General features: G+C 48.5%; 1 protein-coding gene across 1 annotated transcript in view; it reads right to left on the reverse strand.

The window, feature by feature from the left end:
• Positions 1 to 21,530, reverse strand: part of EPHA2 (EPH receptor A2) — a 52,873-nt gene that overhangs the window by 17,019 nt on the left and 14,324 nt on the right. Inside the window, exons 2-5 of the mRNA XM_058161192.1 lie at positions 15,440 to 15,507; positions 13,589 to 14,249; positions 1,968 to 2,123; positions 100 to 432 (exon numbers count right to left, since the gene is read on the reverse strand). Coding sequence (XP_058017175.1) covers positions 100 to 432; positions 1,968 to 2,123; positions 13,589 to 14,249; positions 15,440 to 15,507 — 1,218 coding nt within the window. The remainder of the gene's footprint in view (positions 1 to 99; positions 433 to 1,967; positions 2,124 to 13,588; positions 14,250 to 15,439; positions 15,508 to 21,530) is intronic.

Here is a 21,530-nt window from a genome sequence, read left to right on the forward strand (position 1 = left end):
TTTCACTACCGGTTCACCCGAATCAGTAGCTTTTATTACTACCGGTTCGGCCGAACCGGTCCGAACCAGTAGCATTTCACCCCTGGCCAAGACCTTTACCTGTCTGATTGACGCTGATGCTAGTGACTCCGTAGCTGCGCTGGGTACTGAAGGAGGACACTCCGTTATGAGCTTCCACGGTGAAAGTGTAGTTCACGTGTGGCTCCAGATCACTAATCGTCAAGGATGTGCCGGTGAGTTTGTGCGGATTGTCTGAATATCGCAGCGTGGCGTCACAAGACCGGCAGTCCCCCGAGTCTGGCCAGCACTGTTCGCACGACACTCGGTAGGTGACATCTTGGCGGCCGCCCGTATTCTTGGGCGGAGACCAACGCAGCTGGACTTTAGCACCCAGACCAATTGCTGTCACCCCCTGAGGAGCAGAGGGGGGCTCTGTCAGATAGGAGACAAAAAAAATAATTGAAAAGTTTAAAAAAAAATTAAAAATGCATGGCCAGATCTCTTGGATGCAATGCCAAAGACAATTACTTCAACCAGCAATTTAACTGATTAACTGCACATTTTTCTCTTGGGTTTCCGTTGTGTATCTTTCTGCTCTTTATCTCCCGCTGCCTTTCCTTCCTCTTCTATTCTGCACTTCCTTACCGAAGCAAAATTGCAGAAGCCAATCTTGAGTGTGTGTTGGTTTTTTTTTTAATTCCAGAATTGTTTCACTAAACAGAAGTCATAAAAGTTTAGGTCCCACCATCGGGGTGAAGAAATGTGTATTGCTCCCCTTTTTCAAGATTTGGTACACGCAGCAGACTGTTTGTATTGTCCATTGTTTATCTCGGCTGCCTAGCCTGGGAGAGAGATAATGTAATCCTCTTTCCTAGCCACGATCCCTCCCCAGCACCGATTCTGTTTCTTACTTATCTTTTTTTAAAGCTTTTTATTATTTTTATATAAACAATCCATTTTCCATTAACCAGTGTGTCACCTGAGTACAAGCATTTTGTGCCAACATTAAAATATACAATCTTATTCATTGTTTAATCTCATCTTGGCTTAATTTCCAATGCTTTACATATCTAATATTATAACAATCCCATTGTGATCTATTTAATTCTGTTACCATGTTTCCCCAAAAATAAGACCCTGTCTAATATTTTTTTGAACCCTGAAATAAGCGCGTGGCCTTATTGCCGTGCGCTCAAAAGCCCAATTGGGCTTATTAACAGGGGATGTCTTATTTTGGGGGAAACAAGGTAATTATATTAACTATTAATACATTTTCTATACTTTCAATAACTTCTTTTACTATTAATTCTTATGTGTATTCTCTATCCACCGGTTAAAAAAGATTCCCAAATGGTATAATAATCAGTTTGTCCTTTCTCTTTGATAGCCAGTTCAATCTGTTCAATTCTGCATGTTATTTTCCTAATCCCATTCTCATCTGTAGGGATTGCTTCACTTTTCCAATTTTGCGCAACTACAATCCTAGCTGCTGTTATAACATGAATAATCAAACATACATTTTCTTTACTATAATTTTCCGGTAAAATCCCCAGCCAAAAACATTTCAGGTTTTAAGTCAATATGTTGTGTCATCTTTTCCAGCCACGTATGCATTTTAGTCCCAATATTTTTTTTGCTTCTGCGCAGGCCCACCGTATATGATAGTACGAGTCCGTATCTGCTGGCATTTCCAAAGTTTAGCTGATTTTTTTTTATTTGTTTACATTTATATCCCGCCCTTCTCCGAAGACTCAGGGCGGCTTACAGTGTATAAGGCAATAGTCTCATTCTATTTGTATATTTACAAAGTCAACTTATTGCCCCCCCAACAATCTGGGTCCTCATTTTACCTACCTTATAAAGGATGGAAGGCTGAGTCAACCTTGGACCTGGTGGGGCTTGAACCTGCAGTAATTGCAGGCAGCTGTGTTTAATAACAGGCTTCTTACAGCCCTTGTCTCACTTACTTGTGCACGACATGGAAACCGGATCGCTTGGAGCCCGGAAGTAGCCTTCCTCACAAGGACACAAAGTGGATCCTTCCGAAGAAGGGAGCGTGTGCGCGGGACACTTCGAGCAGGCGCTGTTGGAGACGTCTTGTTTAAAGAATCCAGGCGAGCAAGCTGGAAGGAGAACATATATATATATATATATATTTGGTAACTGCCATTTCAACCAGCATATTAAGCCAGGCTTGGCCGGTGAATATAGTTAGACTAGGAGTCAGCAACCTGCAGCTCTGGAGCCACATTTGGCTCTTTCATCCCTCTGCTGCGGCTTCCTGTCACTCAAAATATGTGTCACAACCCGCCGGCATGTGATTTATTGAGGTTTTCCACCCCCGGTAGGCCAACCATGGATAAATCCAAGAAAAGAACAGTTTCAGAAGAAAACAGAACCTTTAATTCAACTACATATGCTAGTTTTGTGGCCGCTCAAGAAATAGTCAGGAAGGGATTTTGTGGCTCCCGGTTTTTTCTTTTCTGCGGGAAACGGGTCCAAATGGCTCTTTTTGAGTGTTTAAGGTTGCAGACCCCTGAGTTAGACAGAATCGGCTACAATCAAAACGCAGAGACATCTGGATCGATAGTGGATTGTGAACAAAATCATTTTCTGGGTCTTGAGTCTCCACCTCTAAAACGGGAATGAATGTATTTATTACAAGCGCCAAAATGAAAAGACAGTCCAACAGAGCGCACCTGGGTGCTTTCAAAACGAAGCACTGCGGGCCCCGAAGTTTTGAAGAAAAAAAAAATGCAGCTTCCTCTCGAAACCGAGGCGAGGCGGGAAGGGCACCGCCCAACTCGAAGTGGGCGAGATCAGACCATCTGCCATTTTGGCTTTTTATAGCATCTCTTGCTGATTTTGAAAGTGGAACGTCGTTGTCATTACGTTGGCAGGACAGGGCTGCAGAGAAAATACCGTTCGGCTTAAGAGTATTAACTTCCTGGCCAACTACATACTTCATATTTACTTCCTGCACAACTAATGTCGCCCATCGGAAACAGCTTTTCCTCTCTGGATGTCCCGGGGATTGAGTCACTTCCGGTAGGAATCGGTGGAGGACGAGGAATTGGAAGCTCTTGTTTGAGCCCCACCCCCCTCCCTCTGTAACTGTCTGGTTTGGTTCTGCAACCCAACAAGACAGACACAGACTTCAGAGGATCATTAGAACTGCAGAAAAAACAATGGCTACCAACCTGCCTTCCATTGAGGGCCTGTATACTGCACGACTCAAGAAGAGGGCCGTGAAAATATTTACAGACCCCTCGCATCCTGGACATAAACTGTTTCAACTCCTACCCTCAAAACGACGCTATAGAGCACTGCACACCAGAACAACTAGATATAAGAACAGTTTCCCCCCGCCCCACAAACGCCATCACTCTGCTAAACAAATAATTCCCAATACACTGTCAAACTATTCACTAGGTCTGCATTACTATTAATCTTCTCATCGTTCCCATCACCCATCTCCTCCCACTTATGACTGTAATGTTGCCGTATCCTTACGATTTATATTGATTGTTTCCTAGTATGATTTGACTGCTTATTTGTACCCTATGACTATCACCAAGTGTTGTATCTTTTTATTCTTGATGAATGTATTTTATTCTCCTTATGTACACTGAGAGCCTATGCACCAAAGACAAATCCCTTGTGTGTCCAGTCACACTTGGCCAATAAAGAATTCCTATTCTCCTTCTTAGGAAGAAGCTTAGACAGTGTGATTGAGGTGGGTGGGTGCAGTTTTTATGAGATTCTGGGCACATCAAGTGCTGAGGGGTGGGAAGAAAAGACATAGATAGGCTCCCCCCAGCAGGCTTTTACAAGAAGGAACCCGGCGGCTGCTCTTGCATGGCTGCACCAGTTCCTTTGGTCCTGCTGGAATTGGGCCCTTAGAGTAGGTAGGTGTTCTGTCCCCCCTCGCCTCCGTCCAAACAATGGCTTAATTAGCCGGCACTATCAGATCTGGCAGCAAAATAGCGAGCGTATGCAAAGTGTCTGTTATCTCCCTCGACGCCGATGAATCACCCAGGAACAGTACTTCAGCTCTTAGTTAAACAGTTGATTTGCCTGCTACAAAGAGGCATAGCAGCCCTTGCTGCTTTTATATCCTGTGGGGTGTGGCTCCATGACTCAGCACTTCCTAGGCCTGCCCCACCCCTGCTTCTCTTGTTCCCGCCTCTCCTGCCTAGGAAACCTAGGGTCCAGCCAGGCCTGACTACCATCAGCTGGATCCCTAAGGCGTGGCCTGGGGGGGGAAAGAGTCAGGGGACGGAGGCCTCGTTATCTCTTCCACCTGGCCTGCCTCTGGCTCCTGGAGCTGAGCCTGGGAAGCCGGTGCTCCCGAGGTAAGTCCTAACAGCCCTTCCCCCTCACTTTCCAAGTCACTTTCTGGCAGGGGGCCCAACTTGGGGGGGTGCAGACACAACAGTGGGGAAGCGCTTTGATGACAGATGCTGCTCTAGGCCTGGGACACCCCCCACCCCCAGATTCAAGTCCCTGCTCAACCAGGAAGGCTCACCAAGTGGCTTTAGGGCAGTTTGGCATTCTACCTCACATATTTTTTGTGAGATTCAAGTTGAGTAGAAAGAAAAAAGTAGAGAGTAGTACAGAGTAGAGTGTTGGTCCCTGACACAAAACCACTTGAAGAAACCAGAAGTATTTGAAATGTGGATTTACAGCAGTGATGAAATCCAATTTTTTTTGGACTACCGGTTCTGTGGGCGTGGCTTGGTGGGCATGGCAGGGGAAGGATCTTACAAAATGCCCATTCCCTCCCCACTCCAGGGGAAGGATTCTGCAAAATCTCCATTCCCACCCCACTTCACGGGAAGGATTCTGCAAAATCTCCATTCCCTCCCCATTCCTGAGGAAGGATACTGCAAAATCTCCATTCCCTCCCCACTCCTCGGGGAAGGATATTGCAAAAGCCCCATTTCCTCCTCACTCCTGAGGGAAGGATATTTCAAAATCTCCATTCCCACCCCACTACAGAGGAAGGATACTGCAAAATCCCCATTCCCACCCCACTACAGGGGAAGGATACTGCAAAGTCCCCATTCCCACCCCACTCCACGGGGAAGGATATTGCAAAATCCCCATTCTCACCCCACTCCAGGGGAAGGATACTGCAAAATCTCCATTCCCACCCCACTCCAGAGTAAAGATACTGCAAAATCTCCATTCCCACCCCACTCCAGGGGAAGGATATTGCAAAATCCCCATTCCCACCCCACTCTTGGGCCAGCCAGGGGTGGTATTTGCCGGTTCTCTGAACTACTCAAAATTTCCACTGTCGGTTCTCTGAACTCAAAATTTCTGCTATGGGTTCTCCAGAACCTGTCAGAACCTGCTGGATTTTCACCCCTGATTTACAGGCGGCTGTTACGTATAAACTGAGTTAACAAAATCACAAATGAAGAGGGGATAAGTCACCTGGGAAAGCCGAGGGAAAATCATCAAAACCATTAAAAAGCGAAACTTAGAATATTTTGCAGATGGGATGCGACAGGCAGAAAAATACGACATCCTTCACTTAATCCTCCAGGGAAAGATTAAAAGCAAACGAGGTCCAGGCAGAAGAAGAACATCATGGCTTCAAAACCTAAGGGACCGGTTTGGACAAAACTCAGCTGTACTTTTTCATGCAGCTGTGGACAGAAATAGGATTGCCAATGTCCGATGACGGATACGGCACAAGAAGAAAGAAAGAAAGAAAAGAAAAAAAGAAAGAAAGAAAGAAGAAAGGAGGAAGGAAGGAAGGAAGGAAAGAAGGAAGGAAGGAGGGAAGGAAAATAGGAAGGAAGGGAAGAAGGAAGGAAGGAAAGAAAGAAGGAAGGAAAGAGGGAAGGAAGAAAGAAAGAAGGAAGGAAGAAGGAAAGAAGGAAGGAAGGAAGGAAGGAAGGAAGGAAGGAAGGAAGGAAGGAAGAAACAAAGAAAGAAAGAAAGAAAAGAAAGAAAGAAAGAAAGAAAGAAAGAAAGAAAGAAAGAAAGAAAGAAAGAAAGAAAGAAAGAAAGAAAGAAAGAAAAAAAGAAGGTAGCATGGCTAACTGAGGCTCCAAATAATCATTCTACATCCCCTTGGGTAAAATAATCTTCTTGAGCTTTGTCGCTTCGGTAATCTTAAAACTCTTTCTGTGTTTCTAAACTTCTGCCTAGACTGGAACTTTTATTACCGTAACAAAGATTGAATCAAGCAAACAATAGAGATTACACCACTGAATAGAAGAAAAGGTGGCCCTGGGTTTTGGAGGCGGTTTCTCCAGGAACAACATTGCCGCTCCAAAGTTCAGCCTGTAATTTGCGTGTGGTCCCTTTTTTTCAGTCTGCGGAGGAACAAAGAGGCGGCAGTAAACCTTAATACAATTGAGCGTGTCCAGAAATATTTCACAAGAAGAGTCCTCCACTCCTCTGATCACAACAAAATACCTTATGCCACCAGACTTGAAATCCTGGGTTTAGAAAATTTAGATCTCCGCCGCCTTTGGCATGACCTGAGTTTAACTCATAGAATCATCTATTACCATGTCCTTCCTGTCGAAGACTACTTCAGCTTCAATCCCAACAATACACGAGCACACAATAGATTGAAGCTTAATGTGAACCGCTCCAATCTTGATTGCAGAAAATATGACTTCAGTAACAGAGTTGTTAATGCCTGGAATGCACAACCTGACTCTGTGGTCTCTTCCCAAAATCCCCAAAGCTTTAACCAAAAACTATCTACTATTGACCTCACCACATTCCTAAGAGGTCTGCAAGGGGCGTGCATAAGAGCACAAGCATGCCTACCGTTCCTGTCCTAATGTTCCCTTTGGTTGTATCCAACTCGTATGGTTATTTCATGCTAATACTTATATATATTGTTGTGTTTGACAAATAAATAAATAAATAAATAAAAGCCTGCCCCCATAAACAGGCAGGAGGGAAGGGGCAGTGCCCAGACCCTCGCTCCCTCCAGGAGCGGCATGTACCGGGCAGGACTGAGATGGTGGGGCCTATGGAGGGTTGGTACCGAGATCTTGGAATGCATGTTTTTTTTATATACGGTGTGATTGTTTATCCCTTATTGTTTCCTTCACCCCCCAAAACATGGAAATTTAGGCAGCTCCCGTTGAACTCATTGAAATGAGTTGCAGATGGGCAGTTGTTGATGGTATAGGTTCTCCTGCTTGAGGAGGCGGCTGGACTAGAAGACCTCCAAGGTCCCTTCCAGCTTTGTTCTATTCTAAGATTCTAAGCTGCTGAGAAAATATACTGTAAGCCGCCCATACAGTATATGCCTTATATACTGTAAGCCGCCCTGAGTCTTCGGAGAAGGGCGGGGTATAAATGTAAACAAAAAAAAAAAAAAAAAAATGGCCAGAGAGGATTTCCGCCGTCCTGTAAATTTTCAGTACAGTACATTGTCATCTCTAGGGTTCAGACCAGGAGGTGCTATTCAGCAGGTTCTGGAGAACCGGTAGCGGAAATTTGGAGTAGTTCGGAGAACCGGCAAATACCACCTCTGGCTGGTCCCAGGGTGGGGAGGGAATGGGGATTTTGCAGTATCCTTCCCCCAGGAGTGGGGAGGGAATGGAGATTTTGCAGTATCCTTCCCCTGCCACGCCCGCCAAGCCACACTTTAAAAAAAAGAAGAATATCCAGTTGTAAATTATTATTTTATCAGAGATGGTCCAGTAAAGTAAGGAGGAAAACTGGTACTACAGAAAGCCTACTCAGAATGAGAATTTACTAGGTGTCTATGGCAGTGGTGAAATCCAAATTTTTTACTACCAGTTCAGTGGGTGTGGCTTGGTGGGTGTGGCAGGAGAACGATACTGCAAAATCTCATTCCCTCCCCACTCCAGGAGGATTCTGCAAAATCCCCATTCCCACCCCACTCCTGGGGGAAGGACACTGCAAAATCCCCATTCCCACCCCACTCCTGGGGGAAGGACACTGCAAAATCCCCATTCCCACCCCACTCCTGGGGGAAGGACACTACAAAATCTCCTTTCCCACCCCACTCTTGGGGGAAGGACACTGCAAAATCTCCGTTCCCACCCCACTCCTGGGGCCAGCCAGAGGTGGTATTTGCCAAGTTCTCCGAACTGCTCAAAAATTCCGCTACCGGTTCTCCAGAACCTGCTGGATTTCACCGCTGGTCTATGGGAAAAAAATTACTAGGATTTAATGGCAAGCGCAACGTAGGGACATAGGATTTCTTGACGTTCCTAGAAGCGCCTACGGCACATCCTCGAATCAAGACCCCCGAAGGGCAAACGTGTGTGTCTTTTTAATAGTAACGGTGGGCAAAAATTTGGCCAGAGGACTCAGCTTGTCTAGACATGTGTAGCAGGCGAAGAGGAGACTGGCACAGGGCGAAGCGATCTGGGCGCATCTTAGAACTGGAACCGGCCACCCTCTTCCGCCCCCGCACACACACACACCTTAGCGAAGACTTCTTTCTGTGCCTCGGGGGCCAAAGGGGGGGGCATGTGCAATTAGAAGGCATGTTGAGGCTTTGCCTTAGGCTTCCCAGCCAGGTGTGTCACCAGCTGCTTCCTTGGTATTAACAGGGAGTGGCAGTTATAATGGATAGTCGGGATGTTGCTGAACGGACGGCGACCATACGTATCGTCTGTGGAGTCTTTCGGCGGTATAGATCTCCTAAAACTCTTACTCAGAATGCAAGCTGTCTGTTCCAGCAACTTCGCCCTTCGATTGGTCAGAATTCTAAAGTGTATTTTAACATCCAAGAGATTCATGCCACGCCAATCGTAGGTTTAATGCTTTTGCTTACGGTATTGGGATTATTCCCCTAACATCGCCACATGGCGTCATGGCCGAACGGAAATCCAGGCAGACAGTTCTAATACTTGCATTAAATACCTGCAGACAGGTAGAGCTACCAAACGAGGCTACCAAAAATCTGGATGGTTGCCAAGGGATACAGAAAAGTCCAGCCACAATCTGCAGCCCAGATCCTGTAGGAGTAGTGGAGGTAAACTCCAATGATTTTGAAATCGGTACATCACAGCCAGTGGTGAAATCTGAACTGGTTTACTACTGGTTCTCTGGCTGCGCAGGCGAGCTGCGCGGCAAACGTAGCTGCGCGCCAAATGCGAGGTGTGTGCGTGCGCGCAGTACACACCAAACGGAGGCATGGGGTAGAACAACGCTCGGGGGAGTGTGTGTGATCAACTGTGGCGTGTGATCTTTTTTTTACCTTTTAAAAGCATTTGTTTACAACCTATTCGCCCGAATAGGTTGTAAAAAATGCTTTTAAAAGTAAAAAAAAAAGGCTCTGACGATCACGCGGCTCAGCTGTGATTGTTGGAACCTCTTCTTTTACCTTTTAAAAGCATTTTTTAAAAGAAGTGGCAAGCGGGCGACTGGGCGATTGGGTGGGCATGGGCGGGGGGGAGGCAGGGATTTTTGCTACCGGTTCTCCGAACCACCCGCCGCCGTCGCTACCGGATCAGTCGATCCGGTCCGAACCAGGAACATTTCACCCCCTGATCACAGCAGCAAGGATAATCTCTGATTAGCTGCCCTTTTTCCCCAGGTGCCCTTTAAAATTTGGTGCTTACTCACTGCCTTTTTAAATAATTATTATATTAATAGTGCGAAAAACTAACCTGTCTGCTTAATTGGAAGGTGGGACCATTTGAATCGACGACACGTTACCAGAAATGTAAACACCGGGATATTAAAAGAGTTAAGAGTTTTAGATGCTGAATGCAGGCTGGGGAAATCCGGTGCATTTAATTCCCCCGGCCTTCTGCCTATTCCGCCGCCTGCTCCTAACCAAGCTCAGGTTGCCCTCAGGCTTGGCAAAGAGGGATGGCAAAGTGGGAGAGGGAGGCGGGCGATGGGAGAGTATCCCCCCCCCAAGAATTCTGTTTGCCAGGAAAGATGCTTAACGCAGGAGGTTGGTCTCTTGGGCTGTTGAGGAAGACCCTCAAAACCACTCCCCACATTTTTCCGACAGAGGGTCCAAGCAGAGAACAACGTGGGATGTCTGGTGGCGCTGCTTTAAGCAGGAAGCCCAGCATATCTGTGCGGCTTCCCACCTACGGGAATTCTTCAGAGCTGGCACCGCCACTATTTTCTGCCTGGGGAGGGAGAACGAAACTGGCCCAACACAACGTGGGCTCCTCCACCCATTTAAAAAAACAGAGCAGCCGGCTTTAAGTGGCTAAATATCCAGCAGCAGTGGTGGGTTGCCCCCGGTTCGCACCGGTTCAACAGAACCGGTAGTAAAACTGGCAGGAGGCTCCGCCCACTGACCCGGATGTCGTCATAGGCGATCTGCGCGTGGGCGGAAGCTCGGCGTGCACTCAAGTGAAGCAAGCGCGCGTGCACGATCCGGTTGCGAACCGGTAGTAAAAGTAAGTAGAACCCACCCCTGTCCAGCACGTATCCCCCCATTCTCCCCCCCACACCCCAAGATCCTTTGGTAGCTCTGTAAGATTTAAGCGCTGTTGCTGGCAGTTCTGAATGATGATTCTCTTGGATGAGCCGGAGAATCTGGGCTGGAGTTGGGCTTTTGCCACGGAAGGCAGGGAAGAGGCAGGCAGGGAGAAGACGGAGGGGCTGTGAGGCAGGGGTGAATTTCACTCCTTTTCCCTACCGGTTCGCAAATGCGCACGCGCCGTCCACCCATTCACAAAGCCTGCGCAGGGGCAGAGGCTGAAAATTGTGACCAAAAAAAGGGACATCGTGACATCCGTGTGGGTGGGCGGAGCTTCCCGCAGCCCCCGCTACCTGTTCACCGAAGCTGGAGAGAACCGGCTGAATTCGTTGTGATTTATGCATCCATTCAGAGCAGGCTCCTCGATGCATAAATCACAATGAATTCAGCCGGTTCTCTCCAGCTTCGGTGAACAGGTAGCGGCGGCCCAGACAGATATTTAGAGGAGGAGTGGCTCGCTCTTTTTTTTTCTTTTTTTTAGAAAAAAAGTTTTTTTTTATTTTTTCTTTTCTTATATACATATTGTAAATGTACATTCTCTTGTCCATAAATAATCATACATATTTTTTCTAAAGAAAGCACAAAGATAGAACGTTTTAATTACATTTGGGCTTGGCTCTTCTACCCTTTCTTTCCCTTCATTTCACAACAAACCTTCTTCTCCTCTTTTCCCTCCTTCCCTCCTCGCTGTTCCTACCTTCTTCTTCCTCCCCCTCCTCCCTCTCCTACTTCCCCTTCCTCTCCCTCACTCCTCTTCTCTTTCCCTCCTTTCTCCCCTTCTCCTCTACTCTTCTCCCCTATCCTATCTTCCTCTCCTTCCCCTTTCTTCCATCCCTCTTCTCTCCTTCACCGAGAAGCAGTGGCTCTTGAAGGAGCGCTCAAGCAGCGCATTGCTCTGCGGTAGATTGCTCCTTTTCTTTTATCTGGGTAGTTGGGTGTAAAGAGAGGAGCCTTTTGCAATGGGGAGCTTCGGATCTAGCCACACCGGAGGGCACCGAGTTGCAATAGGAATGATCTAAAAAAAAAAAAAAAACCAGGACCGCCTCCACGTTTGGGCCCTGGCGACACTGGCTATCAGGGGCCAAACGGGACTGGTGTCAGGCGGGAGGGAAGTGTGATAACGGCCTATCAGATAAGCCCCTGTAGGGAACAGGAAAAGAGGGATGGGGGAGGCTGTTGGGAAGTCTGTGTGTGCTCAAGAGGGCTCCGTAACCTTGAGAGAGCTCCCGTATCTCTCTCTCTCTCTCCAAACTCCAGGCACATTCCTGAAGTACAATCTGCTTGTCTCAGCCTCCCTTGTGCACCTACGCGCCTCCTCCCTGCTAAGGGACTAGGCTCGCTTTCTACAACATGCGGGCTGGAACATTCTGCCTATCCGAGGAATGCCCTGGTCACCTGGCTTTGTCAGGCCGCGTGATTGAATCCTGACCCGAGAGAGATTGGGTCTGCCTGTCGATGTGAAATGCAGTGTGGGGAGGGAAGGGTAGCACAGAACCGAGCTGTGCAGGTTCTGCACGGTACCCGGCTGTAGCTTCTGAAGTGGGGGGGAGGGGAGGAAAAAAAAAACCGCCATCTTGTCAGAAAGTCTCACCAGCTCTGCCAGGTGCCTGCAGGATCCGAGGTCTCCCTGCCACCCGGCTGTTCTTGTCGAGCAGGAACTGAGCCAGAGACGGCACACCCCAGCCAGGAGACAGAGGGTGTCTCTCTAGGGAGGGAGCTCCAGCGGTTCCTGGAGGGCCAAAGCACACCTGCTCGGCTTCCCGCACCACACCTGGGGAGTGGCTGCGAGGGAGCCCCGTGCTTCTTCTCCTACCAGGCATCCAGCTGCAAATGCTTCCCGATGGTCATTTCCAAGGCCAGGCTCTGTCCTGGAGCCCGCCCCCCCTTATTTCACCCCAGGAAAGGCAAATCCATGGCAAATCCGCCCCCCTCTGCTTGGAAATTAGATGCCCTCCTTCTCATGTGGCTGCAAAGCCCTTTGATCCACCCCAGAATAAGGGGCTAGGCCAGGGGTCGGCAACCTTAAACACCCAAAGAGCCATTTGGACCCGTTTCCCACAGAAAAGAAAACACTGGGAGCCACAAAATCCTTTCCCGCGCCTGACTTATTTCTTGAGCGGCCACAAAACTAACATTATATAGTTGAATTAAACCTTCTGTTTTCTTCTGAAATTTTTCTTCTGCTTGGATTTATCCATGGTTGGCCTACCGGGGGTGGTGGAAAAGCTCAATAAATTGCGTGCCGGCGGGTGTCGCACGCTGGCGGTCGTGATGCATATTTTGCATGACGGAGCTGCAGCAGAGAGATGAAAGAGCCACATGCGGCTCCAGAGCCGCAGGTTGCTGACCCTTGGGCTAGGTTAAGGACCTGCAGAGAAGGAAGTGTGCGCAGTCCTTTACACCTGTTGTTCTGTCCCCCCTCGCCTCCGTCCGAGCAGACACAACACCTGTGTACATTCTTACTCTTTCTGCTCAGCCTCGTCCTTATTTCAGCTTCCCCCACCCCAACTCCTTCCTCAACCTAATGAAAATGGGATAAAAGCACTTGCTATCCTTGGGTTGTCATCCTAGAATCGTGATGGCACAGGTGGCTCGCAGAGCCCTTTCTGTGGGCACGCCAGCAGTCGCCCCAGTCCAGCTCCACAGTGCATGCCTCCCGCCAGCCAGCTGGTCTTCAGGTCTCTGCTGTGCATGCATGGGGGTGGGTGGGGGGTGCAAGGCCTTCTCCAATCTCCACAGGTCCCCCCCCCAGTACGCCCTGCCTTTCTCCTCCATTTCTGCTGCCCGCATCAACCTGGAAGTTAAAACGGGGCACGGGGGTGCCGCGCGAACCCCCCTATGCTCCGTTTTGGGATTGGAAAGCCTCCTGCACCAAGCTGGAAGCCAAAACGGGATGCGGGGGCCCAGGGCGCATGCGTGGGGGAGTGTTTGCATTGCATTTTGTGGGTTCGGCATGTTTTGGGCACCCGGCACCAAAAAGATTAAACATCACTGTCCTAGAATCTGCCCGTTGCTTCACTTCCATAGAAGGCGGAACTGGCTTCGTTTCCCCTCCTCAACTTCTTAAAATGGCCGTTTATTGAGCGCCTGGCGAAGCTAGAGGGAGAGTCGCGGTTGACTTACCTCTGCAGCTGTCCCCGTCTTTTTCGTACCCTTGTCGGCAAAGGCACTCGCCAATAGGCACCAGCCACTCTCCGTCCAAGTTGCAGTGCATGAAGGGTTCCTCGGTGGCCACGGCTTCTGCCACACAAGTGCCGGGCACCTTGGCCAGGGCTTGCGAATCGGCCCCGGCAATGGTTTCCGGGAAGCTGGCCATATTGCGGAAGACACCGGGACACTTCTTGTAGTAGATTCGGACGGAGAGCAGTGCCACGCAGGCCCCGATGTCCTGGAAGGCAACGTAGAAGCCCTTCCGGGTGAGAGGCCCGACTGATCGCTCCTCCACGTTGATCTTCACGTTGCGGGTGCTGAAGTCTTCCAGCACGGTGATCTCGTCGGGGGCGATCGTGTCGATCTTTTGGAACTGGCGCTTCTGGAAATTGATGCCGTAGTCGACGTCCGACTCCGCGTAGAAGAGGTTGAAAGTCTCCTTGCAGGTGCCTGTCCCAGGTGAGAAGGTGTTACAATCCCGGACAGTGAACTGGATTTCGATGAAAATACGCTGGGCTTCCCCTCGGTAGATCCAGTTGGTCCTCAGCCAGTTATCCTGATCGCCTTCCTGCACGTTGCAGACTGAGTAAATGTAGATGAGGGATTCATTCATGACGTTCTGAAGAAGATCCCACTGGCGGAGGGAGGAGGAGAAGACATCATGGTGTTGCTTTTAACATGGTGCACAGCCACAGAACTCCTCGCTCTGGGCCATCACGGCCAATTCTAATAAAGACTCCTAATCTACATCCATCTAATCTCACATTGTCAACTGTGGCTTGGTAAAGGTTCCCCTTGTACATACGTGCTAGTTGTTCCTGACTCTAGGTGGCAGTGCTCATCTCCGTTTCAAAGCCGAAGAGCCAGTGCTGTCCGAAGACGTCTCCGTGGTCATGTGGCCGGCATGACTCAACGCCAAAGGCACACGGAACGCTGTTCCCTTCCCACCAAAGGTGGTCCCTATTTTTTCTACTTGCATTTTTTACATGCTTTCGAACTGCTAGGTTGGCAGAAGCTGGGACAAGTAACGGGAGCTCACCCCGTTACACAGCGCTAGGGATTCAAACTGCCGAACTTTCTGATTGACAAGCTCAGCATCTTAGCCACTGAGCCACCGCGCCCCTTTGGCTAAGGAACCTAGATGGATTCCCCTGGCTTTCTCAACTTTAGAGCTGTGCTTCCCAGAACTACTTCCCGATGGTCATTTTGGCCTCTTTTTTTCCGTTTGCACATCCTTTCAAAACCCAATTAGTTTAGCAGTATCCTATAACTGTACTCTTTTAATCTGATGGAAAAATCTTTTTTTTTAGTTCAACCTTCTTCACCCTGCTAATATTGCTCTGCATCTAGACCAGGGGTCAGCAACCTTAAACACTCAAAGAGCCACAAAGGTCCTAAACGGAAGCCCCCCGTTAAATTCTGAAGCCCACCGGAAGTCCGGTTCCCCCACCATAGAGTCTCCTCCTAGCGTGGCACCCCTTTTCCTTTACCTGTCCTAACCAAAAGCCCTATCAATTGCAGAGCCGACGACCAGCAACGGGGAGCCACAGCGGAGAGATGAAAGAGCCACACGTGGCTCCAGAGCCACAGGTGGCTGACCTCGGATCTAGACCCTGCCGTGGAAGGGTTGTTTCTCTGTTTCCCCCACAGAAGAGCAATTGTTCCCTTTTTTAAACATGAAAACGGATATTTTAAGCAACATTTTCCACTTGGGAGGGAATTTCCATCCTCAAAAAAATCGAGTTAACGCCGAAAGCTTGACGTCAAGTTTTTTTTTTTTCTTCTAGACCAGGAGCGATTTTGCAAGAAAGAGCCGGAACTTACCCCTTTTCCATAGGGATGGTTGAGCCATCCGAGATCCCCCTGGGCCTTGGCAAAATCCAGCAGGACAACTAAGAAGGAAAAGGAGACGAGTGTCAAAAGATGCCTTTTAGACAGTATCACCCGAGTCCCGTAAGCCCTTCAAACGGTGGGAAAATAATTGGAGATCTTTAAAATGCACCCAAGAGCTCAGGGGTGGAGAAAGACGATTTCACAGCTGCAGCTTTCCTCCGGCACAGCAGGGCGGCTCAGAAACAGTCATGGCCGACAGACTCCAAACCTGTCACCTTGCCTTGCCCCTCCCCACCACCCGAGAGACGTGAAGCTCTGTCCCCCAAGGAGGAACTGAGGATGGCTCGGGCAGGAGCAGGGAGAGGCAAAGGCATAAAACCTCCAGCTCAGGGGTGAAATGCTCCCGGTTCAGCCAAACCAGTAGCGACGGCGACTGGTGGTTCGGAGAACCAGTAGCAACAGCGACCGGTGGTTTGGAGAACCGGTAGCAACAGCGACCGGTGGTTCGGAGAACCGGTAGCAACAGCGACCGGTGGTTTGGAGAAGTGGTAGTGATGGCAACCGGTGGTTCGGAGAACTGGTAGCGACGGCTACCAGTGGTTCAGAGAACCGGTAGCAACGGCAACCGGTGGTTTGGAGAACCTGTAGCAACGGCGACCGGTGGTTCGGAGAACCGGTAGCAACGGCGACCGATGGTTCAGAGAACCGGTAGCGACGGTGACCGGTGGTTCAGAGAACCGGTAGCGACGGTGACCGATGGTTCGGAGAACTGGTAGCGATGGCAACCAATAGTTCGGAGAACCAGTAGCGACGGTGACCAGTGGTTCGGAGAACCGGTAGCAATGGCGGCATGAGGCTCCACCCACCCACCCGGTTGTTGTTACTTCCCGGATTTAACCAGGAAGTAACCTGTTTTTTTACCCTCTGCGCATGCGCAGAAGGGTTTGCGCATGCACAGAGGGTCCAAGCACGCAGATGATGCGCGCACTTCCGAATTGGTTGGGAAGGTAAGTAGATTTCACCCCTGCTCCAGATAGGTTCTTAAGTAAAGGGCACGGAATGCCATTTGCTCTTCCGAACAGATGCCCCTTAACTATTAAGGGAGGCAGGTGTTGTGCCAGCGGCTAATCCCTGGGAGCAGAGTGCGCAATAGGAAAAGGTTAATGTTCTCCCTGAGTCACCTATCTCTGTGCGTGCGCTTGCCACACCAGGTACCAGTGGCTATGCCCACAGGATTTACCGTATTTTTCAGATTATAAGAGCCACCGGACCATAAGACACACCTAGGTTTGAAAAGGAAAACAAGGGGGGGGGAAAGGTTTTTGGCCTCTGCGCATCCCATTTTCAGCCTCCCCTGAATGCATGGAGGGTTTTGGGAGGCCAAAATGGGCCCGTATTTACTCTATAAGATGCACAGATGTTTCCACCCACTTTTTTTTTTAGAATAGAATAGAATAGAATAGAATAGAATAGAATAGAATAGAATAGAATAGAATAGAATAGAATAGAATAGAATAGGAATAGAATAGGAATAGGAATAGGAATAGGAATTTTTTTTTTTTTTTTTTTGTTTACATTTATACCCCGCCCTTCTCCGAAGACTCAGGGCGGCTTACAATGTATAGGAATAGGAATAGAGTAGAATAGAATAGAATAGAATAGAATAGAATAGAATAGAATAGGAATAGGAATAGAGTAGATTAGATTACAATAGATTGGATTGGATTGGATTGGATTAGATTAGATTAGATTAGATTGGATTGGATTGGATTGGATTGGATTGGATTGGATTGGATTGGATTGGATTGGATTGGATTGGATTGGATTGGATTGGATTGGATTGGATTGGATTGGATTGGAATGGAATGGAATGGAATGGAATGGAATGGAATGGAATGGAATGGAATGGAATGGAGTAGAGTAGAGTAGAGTAGAGTAGAGTAGAGTAGAATAAAATAGAATAGAATAGAATAGAATAGAATAGAATAGAATAGAATAGAATAGAATAGAATAGAATAGGAATAGGAATAGGAATAGGAATAGGAATAGAGTAGATTGGATTGGATTGGATTGGATTGGATTGGATTGGATTGGAATGGAATGGAATGGAATGGAATAGAATAAATAGAATAGAATAGAATTGAATTGAATTCTTTATTGGCCAAGTGTGATTGGACACACAAGGAATTTGTCTTGGTGCAAAGGCTCTCAGTGTACATAAAAAGACAAGATAACATTCGTCAAGAATTCTAAGGTACAATACTTAATGGTAGTCATAGGGAACAAATAAGCAATCAGGAAACAATCAATATCAATATAAATTGTAAGGACACCAGCAGCAAGGTTACAGTCATGCAGTCGTAAGTGGGAGGAGATGGGTGATGATCCGAAAAATGCGGTATGTAACAGGGAACCCCTTGACTGAACTGAATTCACCGTCACCTCTGCAGAACGTAAGGTGCTGAGGAGCAGCTGAGCAACCGGAATGGGGCCCAGTTGCTCGTAACTCCCTATTGTGTCAGCAGCAGCTGCCCCAGGACACCCAAGTGGGATTGAGAACACAATGGGGCAAGTGGAAGGGGTGTCTTAATCTCCTGTTGGCTGCTGTAGAGTCCTAAGGGGAGCAATTAATGCTAACCATCCAAAAGAGGAGAGCTAAGTTAGAGAAGAGCCAGCAAAACAAATTCTGCAATAATAAAACATTATTTTTTTTAAAAAAGGTAAAGGTTCCCCTTGCACATATGTGCTAGTCGTTGCCGACTCTAGGGGGTGGTGCTCAAAGCCGAAGAGCCAGCGCTGTCCGAAGACGTCTCTGTGGTCATGTGGCCGGCATGACTCAATGCCAAAGGTGCACGGAACGCCGTTACCTTCCCACCAAAGGTGGTTCCTATTTTTTCTACTTGCATTTTTATGTGCTTTCGAACTGCTAGGTTGGCAGAAGCTGGGACAAGTCACGGGAGCTCACCCCGTTACACGGCAGCACTAGGGATTCGAACCGCTGAACTGCCGACCTTTCGATCGACAAGCTCAACGTCCTTGCCCCTGAGCCACCGCGTCCCCATAAAACATTCTTAAAATATGCCAATGTAAAATGAGGAACGACATCCGGTTAGAAGAAGCTGGAAGTCTGGCTTATATAAGTGAGGCACCCTGGGAAAATCCTAGAAGCAGCGTTGTTGCCTGTAGAATAAGATTCCATCCGCTCTGTTGGGACAAACAGGGAGGGGCGGCGTCCCTCCCCCCCCGGGGGTCGCCAAAAAAAACCAAAAAAACCCCCTGGGCTTAGGGAAAAGAGACCGATTCGGAACGCATTTTCAGCTACGATCAAACTTTTTCAGAACGTCCGACGTCTCATTTCAGCTTAAAACACATTTTAATCCGAAATCCGCTGTACGATGTCACTCGCACCTGTACGCACAGCAATAGTAGCTCCTCTCCTTCTTGTTTGTGCTGGTGCAAAACACGCTTGTTTAAACAACCCTGGTGCAGCTTGAAATGTTTAGCATGTTTTCCTCCCAAGAATGTGGCGGGGGTGGGGGGTGGGGGTGGGGGCAGTCAGTTTAAAGTTTAAATAAATCTTTCCCAGCTTAGTCTCAGTCCCTCCATTGTGCAACCCTTTAAAAAAAATCCCTGCCTACTGTTAAGATCCAACAAAAATGGCTCCCCGGGGGACGAGCATGCTTTGAGATTTGTATCGTGGCCTCCTCGTGCGAAATAATGGGGAAATTTGAACCGGTTTACTACCGGTTCGCTGGCTGCACATGTGCGCTGCACGGTAAATGCGTGTTGCACGCAGGCATGTGCAGTGCGCACCATGCACCAAATGCGAGGTTAAACGAGTAGGACTTCCCAAATCGTTAGATAGAAGTGGAGATAGATAGACAGACAGACAGACAGACAGAATTCTTTATTGGCCAAGTGTGATTGGGCACACAAGGAATTTGACTTTGGTGCCTATGCTCTCAGTGTACATAAAGAAAACATACATTTGTCAAGAATTGTAAGGTACAACACTTAATGATAGTCATAGGGTAAGGTAAAGGTTCCCCTCGCACATATGTGCTAGTCGTTGCCGACTCTAGGGGGTGGTGCTCATCTCCGTTTCAAAGCCGAAGAGCCAGCGCTGTCCGAAGACGTCTCCGTGGTCATGTGGCCGGCATGACTCAATGCCAAAGGTGCACGGAACACTGTTACCTTCCCACCAAAGGTGGTCGCTATTTTTTCTACTTGCATTTTTACGTGCTTTCGAAACTGCTAGGTTGGCGGAAGCTGGGACAAGTAACGGGAGCTCACCCCGTTACACGGCAGCACTAGGGATTCGAACCGCTGAGCTGCCGACCTTTCGATCGACAAGCTCAACGTCCTAGCCCCTGAGCCACGTCACAGGGTACGTCACAGGGTACAAATAAGCAATTGAATCATACTAGGAAACAATCGATATAAATCTTAAGGATACAGCAACAAGTTATAGTCATACAGTCCTAAGTGGGAGGAGATGGGGGATAGGAACGATGAGAAGATTAATAGTAATAGTCATGCAGATTAGTGAATAGTTTGACAGTGTTGAGGGAATTATTTGTTCAGCAGAGTGATGGCCTTCGGGGGAAAAACTGTTCTTGTGTCTAGTTGTTCTGTTGTGCAGTGCTCTATAGCGTTGTTTTGAGGGTAGGAGATGAAACAGTTTATGTCCAGGATGTCTGGGGTCTGTAGATATTTTCCCAGCCCTCTTTTTGACTCGTGCAGTATACAGGTCCTCCATGGAAGGCAGGTTGGCAGCCATGGTTTTTCCTGCAGTTCTAATGATCCTCTGAAGTCCGTGTCTGTCTTGTTGGGTTACAGAACCAAATCAGACAGTTTACAGAGGTGCATGAAATACGTCTTGCAGTAGCTGCTCTGCACCTGTGGAAGCATTCCCCACCTGTCTTAAGATCTCAGCCGTGGAGCATCTTGTTCCTGTGACTCTTCCCTCTCTCCTCTAGGGGCTCCTGGCAGCAGAGGGGGCCCTTGGAAGAGCCAAAGGCTGTTTAATTCTGGCTCGCTGCCATGTTACCTTGATATGTGTCATCGTCCAATCCTTGCTTTTTGACCCGAAAGCTGGGAGAGTCTTGGGAGAGACAAAAGGTGACTAAGCCAATCATCAGGGGTATAGAAGGAGAGGTTTTGTGTGCGTTAAAAGTCTCTTTCCGTATCACAAACCACCCAGGGGAAACTTCCTCGTCTAAAGAATGAGGCTGCTGCATGTTTCAAAAAGAGGCGCCGCGCCCCCGCAGCAGGCGGACATCTGCAGCAGGTGAGAAATCCTCCGCCGGTTTGCCACCGGTTCTCCGCCTGCGCATGCTTTTCTGCTTTCTAGCGAATATGAATCGTGCGGCACAGCTGATGGTCAGAAATACCGGTTCGGACCAACCGGTAGGTTTTTGTTTAACTACCGGTTCGTCAAACCGTTTGCTTTTATCACTACCGGTTTGCCCGAACCGGTGCTAACCGGTAGGATTTCATCACTGATCCGACCACTTATTTGGCTAGGATTCCCCCTTTATACGGCAGTCTCTCCCCCCACAAAAGCTAAGCTCGCCTGAGCTGGGGAGAAGTTCCCCGTTGCCTCGCGATCCGTGTGGCCTGTTGCATTTCCAGCTCCTAGAGACGTTATTGGCTCCGTCAAAGCCCCCGGAAACTCCTGACCCCTTTGTGGGTTACACTTCTGCGGGGCAGGGTATGTGTGTGTATGGCACCAGGCTCCCCTGGTAAAGGTAAAGGTTCCCCTCGCACATACGTGCTAGTCGTCGCTGACTCTAAGGGGCGGTGCTCATCTCCATTTCAAAGCCGAAGAGCCAGCGCTGTCCGAAGACGTCTCCGTAATCATGTGGCTGGTATGACTCAACGCCAAAGGCGCACGGAATGCTGTTACCTTCCCACCAAAGGTAGTCCCTATTTTTTCTACTTGCATTTTTACGTGCTTTCGAAACTGCTAAGTTGACAGAAGCTGGGACAAGTCACGGGAGCTCACCCCGTTACACGGCAGCACTAGGGATTCGAACCGCCAAGCTGCCGACCTTTCGATCGACAAGCTCAACGTCCTAGC

Source organism: Ahaetulla prasina, chromosome 18 (assembly GCF_028640845.1).
Source record: "Ahaetulla prasina isolate Xishuangbanna chromosome 18, ASM2864084v1, whole genome shotgun sequence".
Lineage (NCBI taxonomy): Eukaryota > Metazoa > Chordata > Lepidosauria > Squamata > Colubridae > Ahaetulla > Ahaetulla prasina.